This window comes from Lycium ferocissimum, chromosome 11, assembly GCF_029784015.1.
Source record: "Lycium ferocissimum isolate CSIRO_LF1 chromosome 11, AGI_CSIRO_Lferr_CH_V1, whole genome shotgun sequence".
NCBI lineage: Eukaryota > Viridiplantae > Streptophyta > Magnoliopsida > Solanales > Solanaceae > Lycium > Lycium ferocissimum.
Genome location: NC_081352.1, coordinates 21,197,189 through 21,208,643, shown reverse-complemented (window position 1 = coordinate 21,208,643; position 11,455 = coordinate 21,197,189). Strand labels below are relative to the sequence as shown.

The 11,455-nt window shown below is 35.4% G+C and overlaps 1 protein-coding gene across 1 annotated transcript; it reads right to left on the bottom strand.

Moving 5' to 3' along the window:
• Nucleotides 1-3,397: 3,397 nt before the first annotated feature.
• On the bottom strand, nucleotides 3,398-8,588 carry LOC132035857 (formin-like protein 6). The gene is made up of 5 exons (XM_059425998.1): nucleotides 7,211-8,588; nucleotides 6,485-6,762; nucleotides 6,207-6,406; nucleotides 5,336-5,577; nucleotides 3,398-4,757 (listed from the first exon to the last, which is right to left on the bottom strand). Exons 1-5 carry the CDS (start codon nucleotides 8,435-8,437, stop codon nucleotides 3,957-3,959), a joined length of 2,748 nt encoding a protein of 915 aa, XP_059281981.1. The 5' UTR covers nucleotides 8,438-8,588; the 3' UTR covers nucleotides 3,398-3,956.
• Nucleotides 8,589-11,455: the final 2,867 nt, after the last annotated feature.

Here is an 11,455-nt window from a genome sequence, read left to right as displayed (position 1 = left end):
CAGCTATTTACAATTAGAACCCAAACGGGCTCTAAAACAAACCATCATAGTCTCAAGTATTTACTTGAGCAAAGGATTACAAAACTGGTCAGCAAAAATGGTTGGTTAAGCTTTTGGCTAAGACGGGAAAGGAGAATCTTGTTGTTGATGCATTGTCCAGGAAAGATGATATAGCACAAGTGTTTAGATTCTCAGGAGTGCAATCTCCATTATTGGAGGAGATGAAGCAATCTTCGTTTCAGTTCCTCACTTGCGGAAGCTCATTAAGGATATCTAGACAGTTGTAAACCACAAACCTTACTGCTAATACCAATCTGACATCCTAAGCAAAAAAGTGAAAATGTAGGATCTAATGCTCCATTTAGGAAGAAGCTGATATCTAATTTCATGAAAGTTCTAATGGTGGACATTCTGGGATCACTGCCCTTTGCATAGGTTAAATCAAGAATTTTACTAAAAAAGGATGAAACAAGATGTTTATTCTTTTGTGAGGGAGTGTGATACATGTCAAAGGTCTAAGGGCTAGAATGTTGCATACCATCGCGTACTTCAAACCCTCCCTATTCCAGATAAAGTTTGGTTGGACCTATCAATGGATTTTATTGAAGGCCTTACAAAGGTTGCTGGCAAAGAGGCTATATATGTAAGTGGTTGTAGACAGATTAAGTAAGGCAGCCAACTTCATGTCTCTTACACATCCTTATACTGCGTTGGATGTTGCCAGTTGTTCATCGATGGTGTCTTTAGGCTTCACAAAATGCCTAAATCAAACAGAGATCCAATATCCCTAAGCAAACTTTAGAAGGAATTGTTCAAGTTGCAGAAGGTCTCTTTACTTGCTTCTACTACCTATCAACCTCAGACTGATAGACAAACTAAGATTGTCAATAGGTGTTTGGGATTCTACTTAAGGTGTATGACTTTTGATAAGCCCAAGGATTGGCCTGACTGGTTGGGCCTTTGCTTAAGGTGCATGACTTTTGAAACTACTCCTCTATTCCCCATATGAAGCAGTATATGGTCAGAAACCCCCTTTGCTTCCTTACTTGCCCTTTGATTCACAGTTACATGCGGTGGACAAAAGCTTACAGGCTAGAAAGGCTACTATCAGGAGTTTGAAGTTTCATTTGGGGCATGCTCAAAACAGGAGGTTGATAAGCATAGGATTGATATATCCTTTGATGTTGGAGATTGGGTTTATGTAAAGTTGCAACCCTACATGCAAAATTGTCTTTGAGAGATCATTCTTATTAGAAGATTTCAGCCAAAATTTTTGGTCCATTTAAGGTAATAGCTAAGGTAGGTTATGTGGCTTACATCTTAGCTCTACCTGTTGGCACCAAGATCTATCCTACTTTCCATAATTCTCAACTAAAGAAGAAGCTGGGAGCCCATGTCGCTTCAGTTGTTCCCCAAGAAGTGCACTCAGATTCAGGCCATGTTCTTTTTTCCCCTGAGGTCATTCTTGATAGAAGACTAGCTCAGAAGAAAGGCAGGGCTTTTACTCAAGTTCTGGTCAAATGGTTGAATGCTGCTCCTAAATATAGCACTTGGGAGGACTTTCTTGGGTTTACACAAAAGTTTTCTCACTTTAATCCTCGAGGACAAGTTTTGTTTTTAAGGGTGGGGTATTGATATGATACTTTAATTCTTCTTTCCTATTTCTGATGTTGTTTAGCCGTTTATTAGCTGAATTAGTCAGGGGATTAGTGTGGTGAGCTAGTCAGTTAGTTTAGGAGTTAGTTGGGTTAGTTCGACCACATGTTGTGCATGTGGTGTCCAGAAAGTAGTTATAACTACTTTTCCTGCTCAAATTCCCTTCTATAAATGCTAGATCCCTGAATCGTTGTAATCATATGTTTATTGAAGGATATAAATTCTCCTCTCTCTTTCTTTCTAAATTACATCCAAAACTCTAGGAGCTTGCGAGTGAATTGTTCAAGGGCAATTCTCCATTTCTCTTTCGATTTTTGTCTTTGAATTTCCTGGTGTGTATCACAGAAGAAACCTAACTTTTTTCATGTGACTATATACTCATCTCATGTTATCTTGCTTCCCCCCTACAGAAATTGCAAAGAAATATTGACTCGCTTTTTTATTAGCTCAGGAAACTGTGGTGTTCACATCAATTTGTGCGCAATTCAATTTCTCCACGTAATTTATTTTTGTTTTTGTTAGAATTTGAACTTTAACCTCCTATGTTTTTACTTTTTACCCTATGGTTGTTTTTCTCTGATGATAGATACTCCTCGAACAAGAAGTTCAACTCCAACTTCAATTGAGATTCATTTATGTAGTAAAATTGAAATCCATGAGAAATCTACTAGAACCCAATTTACTTTCCAGAGTATCTTCCACCTTATCCATTAGTACTTCACTAAAATCACTATTGTAGAGAAATATAACAGAAGAAAGGTAAATCGGGAAAACCTTATGCTAGCCCAAGATCGTTAACTAAGATCGGAAGATTCAACTAAAGAAGAGGAAGCTATAGAAAAGAGAACTTTGAAATGGAATAAGACTCTCTTGAATTGGCTTGAATGATTTTCAATTGGGTTAACTTGGGTTGATTACAAATGTTCAAGGTCACCCCTATTTATACTTGTCTAGGGATGGTTCTAGATATTATTCTAGATACATCCATAAGAAAAATCTAGTTACTCTTATCTCCTACCACTATGCTAGACTATCATGATATTATTCTAGATACAAAAGGATCTAGATAATTCTACCCTCAACTACATATATCAAAGTGTCTAGAATTTCTAGACATTTCCTAAGTATATATATCAAAAATATTACAATATAACTTTCTAGAAACTCTTCTAAATATCTATGATATTTATTCTTCCAAAAAATTAATTTTAATTTTTCACAACTATTAGTAAGCGTGTGGCATGAAACCCAAATATTTTTCACTTTATTTGGAATTTTGAAGTTGGAGTTGTGTTTGGTTATAGTTTTTACAAAGAATATTTGGTTATTTGAATGTACTGAAAGTGAAAAAAAGTGAAAACAGAATTTTAGGTGTTTTTCAAATTCCAAATGCAAGCTAAACGCTGATTTTCAAATTAAGTCAAAAAAAAGTTCTGGAAAAAAGTAAAAAATTCTCATGGCCAAACGGGTCCTACAATTCACAGTTATACTTGTAACCCCTTTATAAATCTAATGCTTTATGCAAAAAGATGCAAAATCTTGAGTTAACACCGTCAAAGGGGTTTCTTTTACAGTCATTTGTGGTTTTCATTATTTTATTTCTGTGTCCAAATGTATCTCTGAAGATCTAATAAAGTTAGAGAATATGCTTTACTTTATCTGATTTTCCCTTTTTCTTGCATTTAGTGGGGCCTAAATTTCCAACATTCTTTTCGTAGAATCCATTAAATGAACCTTTAAACAGCTGTATATAACTTAATAATTAAGACAAAAGTGCGAACAATGTATATATATTACAAAAAAGAGAAGAGAATGAAATTTCATTATGCTGCCCAAATGATAACATCAAAATCTGAACTTTTATGTCTCTTGACTATATGTATACAAATGAATAAAGGTCTACACAGAAATAAAGGAATAATCCCTTTACCTTAAAATTGATCAATTTGTATTGAACTGTGATCTATAATTTAGCTATCCTTGCTTTTGACAGTATCCCAGAATGCTGCAGCCTCTTATTCTTATGTGCATGCTACGTGCTAGATGAAATGACTCTTGACACAATCCACATCTGTCTTAATTTACAAGCACCAAATGCTCATTCTCCTTAATGAAGTGAGATTGCGTAACTCGTGATGCCACTTGTTGTCCTGCTACATCACAGCAATTGTAGCCCGTGTTGCTCGGATCCTCTAAAGTTGCTGACACACCCGTGTCCAAAATGCGTAACTTTTGGATAGGGGCAAGACCACATTTTTGGATGATCCGAGCAACATATATTGTAATTTTGCATATAAATGTCAAGGTGATGAGCTATCGTCGTCCCAACTCCTATCTTGTCTCGCGTTGTTGTATCTGTTTAAGACCGGCAATGATGCAGTTGTAGCTATTCTGAATGACCTGGCAGCACCAACCATTGTTCTATCCTGCATCATCCCGACATCTTTGCACACGCCATCCAATATGCAGAGGAAGTCTCTCACAATCATAAATATTCTAAGAGGATGAGCTTCCTCTTTTGCAGCATCACCATGGAAATATTCCGTCACCTCTTTGACCATAGACAAAGCTTTTCTTTCCTCCGCCTTGATCCTCACTATACCATCTTCCGCCTCCTTGAGAAATACTTTCATCGACTCGAAAAATTTCCCTTCAGTACCTTTCTTTTCATACTGCAAAATGGATGGAACTTTAACAAGTCCAGCCTCAAGCTTCGATACGTAGCCACTTAGGACATCCGAGTCCATTCCTGCTGCTTTTTTGACATTGCTGAGTTCTCTGCTTAATCCAGCAACTACCCGCAATCCTTGCTTCTTGAATTCTTCCTCTTTGAATTTGATGTTTGATATATTAGGAAGGTTATTATCGTCCCTGGTATCCGGACCCAGCCCTTCTGACCTGATAATCTCCTGGACCACAAAGTGGAGCAAGGTTGTCTTTCCATCCGTTCCCTTTACATCTATTAATTTCAAAAGAGTTTCGAGTTTGAAAGATCTAGCGTCACCGCGATTAGTGCCAACATTCATGCGGTTTCCAGCTCTGAGAACAGCTTCGAGGAGTTTGAAAAATAGTCTGCTGTTCTTCAGTTCTTTACTTGCTTCCTGTTGAAATTGGAAATGTAATAAGAGTTAAAAATATTCTTGTAACTTGTTCAAAAGAAAGCTAAGTAAATCCAGTTAAGAGAGCAAAGTATCTTAGGCCCGCTAAGTCCTTCGAAATCGGTGATTAGTGTGCACGATTCCTCTCTAAGTGGCTCAAATTTAACAGTGCAATACAGTGTGGTAAAATTCTTAGAAATGGTTGTAATTGCACATTGATAGGCATTAAAATCAACTTGAAATTCAGGTACAATATTATTGATACATTCAGACCTCTCTATAACAACAACGTTTATTCCGATATTTTTTGGTTGCTATAGCTATATGCTGTTATAGAGAACATATAATATAACATAACATGAAGATTGGTTCCACAAGAAACATGCTGTTATAGTGAAATGTTGTTATACAAAGGTCTGACTATATAAGATTTTCATCATAGTTAAGATTCTGGTAGAAGTCAGTATATAGTAAGTTTGTTTCATCTTAGTCAAAATATTGACAAAGAACATGTGTATACGTTTTGAAGGATTATTAAACTGATTTCGTAAGGTGAAAATTAAATAGATAGCTGATAATACCTCAAGGGTCTGGAAAGACTTTCTCAAATCTTTTATTTCAGCGTCAAAATTGGCTCTATATAGCATGGCTTCTACTCTTTTGAAGGCAAATGGTATATCAAGAATAGCCTTGAGGAATCGTTCTGCAGAGCCTAATTTTGAAATGTCCCCGTTGTAATTTCTTAGTTTTATCTCTTCTTCTTTTGTTGGAGCCATCTTGACCAAACTCTCCAGAAGTTCAGATCCCAATCCTTCCGCATTTCCTGTGTCATCAAAATACACTCCCATATATATGAATTTTGTAGGAAGACTTTCCAGTGATTATTAAAATAGATGGACAGTGTCACACCGATAATAAATTCCGAAGTCAATATGATGTTCATGTTGTTACATGCTTAAATATATGTGAAATGCAGCCATCAGAGAAGTAGCTTTAGCAGTAAGTACTGGCATAGACGGACATCATCTTCCGGTAAAATGTTTTTCATGAGAAACAGAGAAAGACATTTTCTGGTGTTTGGTTTACCAGAAAGGTAAACATTTTCCATCAGAAGGGGGAACATGACTTTGCTCACTTATAAACGAAAGTCATTTTCCTCCAACTATTGTAAAATCTTAACTTCATATCACTTGATCCAACTAATATTTAGACTTATTGTTTATGTTTAGAACTCAAAAAATTCATCAAAACACTCTCCAATCTGTTAATATTATCATGAATCTTTAATAGTATATATTTTTCCGAAAAACATTTTCCACTAACCAATCAAATGTCGGAAAACATTTTTCACCTACGACATTTTTCATGGGACAAGAAAACTTCTTTCATGAAAAATGACTTCTGTAACACCAAAGCACACCTTATTAATGCAGAGTAGAAAATTAAACATACCATCTAAAAGGGCTTCAGAGACTTCATCCTTTGTTACATTCAATGCTCTCAACATTATGGCAATGTTCTGTGATTTTTTCGGGTCAAGAACTCTGTTCTCCTTCTCAACCGGAGGACGGACTGGTTTTTTAGCAGCTTCCTTTGGGACTGAATTTACAGAATTACATCCAAAGAGTGACTCCATCATGTCTTCATTTAATCTGAAATATATAAAGATCTCTTTGATAAGAAACTAGATGTCATTAGTGAGACAATACCATCTTTATTCATTTACTTACCGGAAAGAGCTCGGTTCTAACTGGTCCCACACTGTGGCTCTTTCGGATGTTGCTCGTACTTTGTCCCAGTGTAATGGCTTCAACTTGGGCTTTGATTCATCCGTAGTGTCGGAATCATGTATGGCTCCTCTGCTTTGTTCTTCCAGAGGACTTCTTTTCTCACTCCAAGGTGATGATTTTGGCGTGGGACTACTTGATTGGGGTTTTGCAGGGAAAGATATTGAAGGAGAACTTCTTTGTGATCGTTCAAGCACGGCCGGCTCAATAGAATCGGTTGCCTAAAACAAATTCATCATAAGAGGAACTCAAACTTATTCATAACAGGTGCATGTAAGACACTCCAAAAGTAGTGTATTTTTTGATAATCCGACAACGAAAGTTAAGAGTCCACGCAACTTAGAATTCATATGGATCTATGGATCAATCAAACGAAACAAAGAAAATAACTAATTCAAAGAAACTGATTTAAATAAGAAAGTGAAATCATTAGAAACAGGAAAAGAAATCAAAATTGAAGAGGAATGTAAATGTATAAATTAATGATTTAAAAAATTATACCATAATTTACTCACTCATCCCAACAACTTCAACCAAATTTTTAAAAAATCGTAAAATTTGGAAACTTTTGTTAACGATAATTGTATAAAATATAAATTATGTATATGATAACACATACTTCTCGGCCTTTAATTTTGAGCTCTAAAATAATGAATTCAGTGGCCTTACCCTTGAGCCGCCTCTGCTCCCTCTAAATTTTCGGGAGGCTAATAGTGGAGGGGGAGGGGGAGGTGGAGGAGGTGGAGGAGGAGGCGGAGCTGGTGCTTTTGATGTTTGTTGGGATTGGTTGCTTATTGATTTAAGCATTGACATGTCTGGTGATTTAAGCCTTGACATATCTGGTGGAGGAGGTGGTGCTGAGAATTTCACCCTTTGTGGCACATAACTCAGTGTTGGCTTCTTATGCATCACTAATGGAGGCTCTTGTGGAGGTGATGGTGGTGAAGTTTGCTTAACTGATGGTACTATAGCGCGTTTTATTTCAGGGGATGAACAAAGGGACAATCTTGGAGACGTTCTCTTTGAATGAGGAATTGTACTACTATTATTATTCAAATGATTTTCTACTCTAGATTTGGTCACTATGCTACTACTACTACTGCCATTAGTATTATATGGTTTGTAAAATTTGGTTTCACGATGATTTTCCTCATCAGATGATGACATTCTTTGATCTATTCTGGGATTATTTCTCAATGGTGGAAGTGGTTGAAGTTCAGGACTTGGTCTATATCTCTCTGATTTCTTAACAGGGCTTAATTTCCTATAAGGTGAAGAATTACTAACAACATCATTATTGGACTGGTGGTTCTGAGTTTGAGGTCCTGATGATGGTTCAACTGTACCAATGTAAAGAAAATTGGAATTGGAAGGTGGCATTCTTGATTCTTCTTCATTGGCTCTATGAAAACTGTTGTTGTGATTGCCAACAAGCTTTTGAGTTTCATCAGGATGTTTAGCTCTGTGTTTGTAGATGTAGAAACCCAAAGCAGATAACATTCCAAGTGTGACAATACCAACAGATACAAAAATAGCCAATTTCTTGGTTGGGTTTGTTGGTTGGGTAGTGGCAGAAATTGGGTTGGTTCTTGAAACTGGTGTCCCATTAGGTTGAATTGGTGAAACTTGCTGTTGTGGTTGATCCGGGGTTGCAACAGTTGGTACTTCTGGGAAAAATGGATGGTCTGGGCTAGGAAAAATTGGTTCAGAAACTACTTCTGGTGGCGGTGGTGGGGTTAATGATGTTTCTGGAAAGAGTGGTTGATGAAGAATTCTTCTTGTTTTTGGATTGTTATCAATGAGATCTTGAATTTGGGTTTCTTGGGTTGTTGTAAAAGATGTAATGACAATTAGTAATAGTAGTGTTAAAAAGTTGCTAATGGGATGAGCTCTCATTGTGTGCTTCTTGTTTTTGTCAAGTTGTTTTTCTTTCTAAAATTCATCTTCTTTCTGGTTTTTGTTCCACAATCTTGAGTGGTCTCACACTCAAGATGTAGAGAGAGAGAAAGAAGCTTCTTTGAGCAGTTGCACTTTCAAAAGGGTGTGGCAGAATCTAGATTTGTGCTAGCAGTGAATTTTGGAATAAAAATAATTTAATTAAAAAAAAAAAGGGACCACGTTGATGTCCTTTACAACTTGTTTGGCTTGGTACTCAGTTTATGTGATACTTTTTCATTCTTGAGATCAAACTATATTAACTTTGCGTAATATTTAAAAAAATATTTTTTTGTCATATTAATATGAGAAGAATAAAAATATACTAATATTTATGGTATAGTTTTTGAATATCTAAAAAAATTAATTTAAGATATTGTGTTGAGGTAATCCAATGTAGTTTTAAAGATTTGTTAAATGTTATAATACGTAGATAGACACCTTAACTTGGCTGGCAACTAGACACCTCAACTTTGAAAATGCATATTTGGACACTTTAACTCAGTTTAAGTTGGCTTGTAAACACATTTTTCCGGATGTGCATTCTTAAAATTAGGATGTTTATGGGGCCAACTTAAACCGGGTTAAGATGTCTGTCTATGTATTCTATCTAGTTAAATTGACTCTTGAAAAACGAAAAGTGTCACTTAAATATCGTTTCATAATTGTATCTTATTGCATTATATTATATTTTAGGTAAAATACATCAAAGCACCCCTGAACTATACCCGAAAAGTCGATATCACACCTAAACTATACAAGCGACCTATTACACACCTTAACATCTAAAAACTGAAATTATTTACCCCCGCAACTGATGACCACTTGCACAATGTGAAGTGTAACCCACTCTCTTGCCACATCAGCGCCACACCAGCACCACGTCAGTGCCACCTTAGAAATTTCCTAAATTTTAATTTTATATTTATTTCTTTTTCTTTATTCATTTAATTTTTGTATTAATTATATTTACACTAATTAATCCCTAATTAACCATTAAAATCCTTCAATAATTATATCTTCTTCATCACCACCACCTCATTTCACTGGAACCACCAATGCGCTACCACCATCGCAATCAATTTCACTACCACCAATCCGCCACCAATTTCACCGCAACCAATCCTTCAATAATTATGGACAAATGAATTTGAACAGAGGAAGTATTAGTAATTTTACGACTACCGCCGCTATTACATCAAAGATAGTAGTACCAAAATTTCATTTCTTCTTCATTCCCATTTCTTCTCCATTCCCATTTCACCCCATTTCTTCTTCATTCTCATCCTTCAAATTCATATTTTTTCAATCTCATCCCCACCCCCACTGCTACCTTTCCCCCGCCCTTTCTCCCTCTGCTAATTTCATTATTAAAAAAAAAAATTCACAATCCAATAGAGTTTGCAGAGATTTAGTAGTAATCCACTTGCTTCTTTTTACTTGATAGATTATGATTTTGATTCGTATTGGTATTAAGATTTGGTATTGGTATTTTGATTTTGGTGGTGGTGGGTTTAATGGTAGCTATTGAAATTAGTGGAGGTGGTGGCTATTGAAATCTAGTGTTGGTGATATATATGGTGAAGAAGGTGGAGGGAAAGGGGCGGCGGTGGTGGTCAAATTTGGGGCTGTGGCCGGGGGTGGCGTGAGGGTGGAGGGAGCCGGGGGGGGGGGGGGGGGGGGGGGGGGCAAAGACACGTTGAATGAAAAAGAGAAAATAATAAACAAATTTTAACTAAAACACGCGCTTCTTTTTTAATTATTTTTATAATTTATGCCACATCAGTTTGCAGGGGTAAATAATTTCAGTTTTTAGATGTTAAGGTGTGTAATAGGTCGCTTGTATAGTTTAGGTGTGATATCGACTTTTCGGGTATAGTTCAGGAGTGCTTTGATGTATTTTGCCTATATTTTATTATATATTTTGATAAGTATAATATTTGAATAGATTACACCGTTTTCATAATGCCAAGCACTAAAAACTTCAAGAATAAGTAAATAATATTACAAAGAAAAAGTAGGATATCATAGAATTACTATAAAAAAGAAAGTTGGTAAATGATAAATTGAATTATCAAAATAATAAGTAAGAGCAAGATGATAAAATTAACTAACAATGCAATTACACCAAATCAATTTTTATATAAAATCATAGTATTATTTTTTTTTGGATTTACATAACAATAAATTTAATAATAGGTAACAATACGATAAACTACAATAGGTAACAATCATCTAAACAACCTGTTGGAAAAAGCGACATTTTTTGTCTTTCAATGTGTTAATACTTCAACTAGCTTTTCCATCATAGCAACAAATTTAATGGTAGTATGTAACACGATAAAATACAATTCGTAACAATCACCCAAACAACCTGTTAGAAAAAGCGATATCTTTTGTCATTCAATGTAATTACTATGCTTCAACTAGCTTTGCCATTTATTAGTCCTGACTTTGTGAGTGAGGACAGTATTTGCATAAAGGAGAAGTAGACCACATGATTCATTTTCTGTTGCCGTCAAAAGCAAAGTCTAGCTACCCATATTTTTATTTTTGGCTTCTATTTGTAAGGGGAAACATGCATAAAGCATTTTGTATCTAGTCTTGGAAATTGAATCATTTTTAATAGATTGTGTTTTATCTCTTAAAGTAAAAAATTCAGTGTGAATAATCGAATCTCAAAATAAATATTGAATATTGAATGAAACAAAATATATATGCATAAAGCATTTTAAATAGCCTTCAATTGTTGTGACTCGCGATCTATATCTCATTAGCATTAGCGAAACATGCATAAAACATTTCATATCGACCTATTCATTTCTTCAATTTTAGGGATTAAATATTAATCATGGGATTATCCGATCTAGTTCTAAATTAACCGTTTATTCAACACTGCTATAATTAGAGCAAGAACGACCTATTTATTTCTTCAATCTTACCAGATTATTTTTGGCCTAGTTTCATTTCTGTTTATTC

Coding starts and splice junctions, on each gene's coding strand:
- LOC132035857 (XM_059425998.1), bottom strand. CDS start 8,437: ATGAGAGCTCATCCCATTAGCAACTTTTTAACACTACTATTACTAATT. Junction 6,407..6,484: donor TTAGAACCGAGCTCTTTCCG/GTAAGTAAATGA, acceptor TATATATTTCAG/ATTAAATGAAGACATGATGG. Junction 4,758..5,335: donor AGTCTTTCCAGACCCTTGAG/GTATTATCAGCT, acceptor CAATTTCAACAG/GAAGCAAGTAAAGAACTGAA.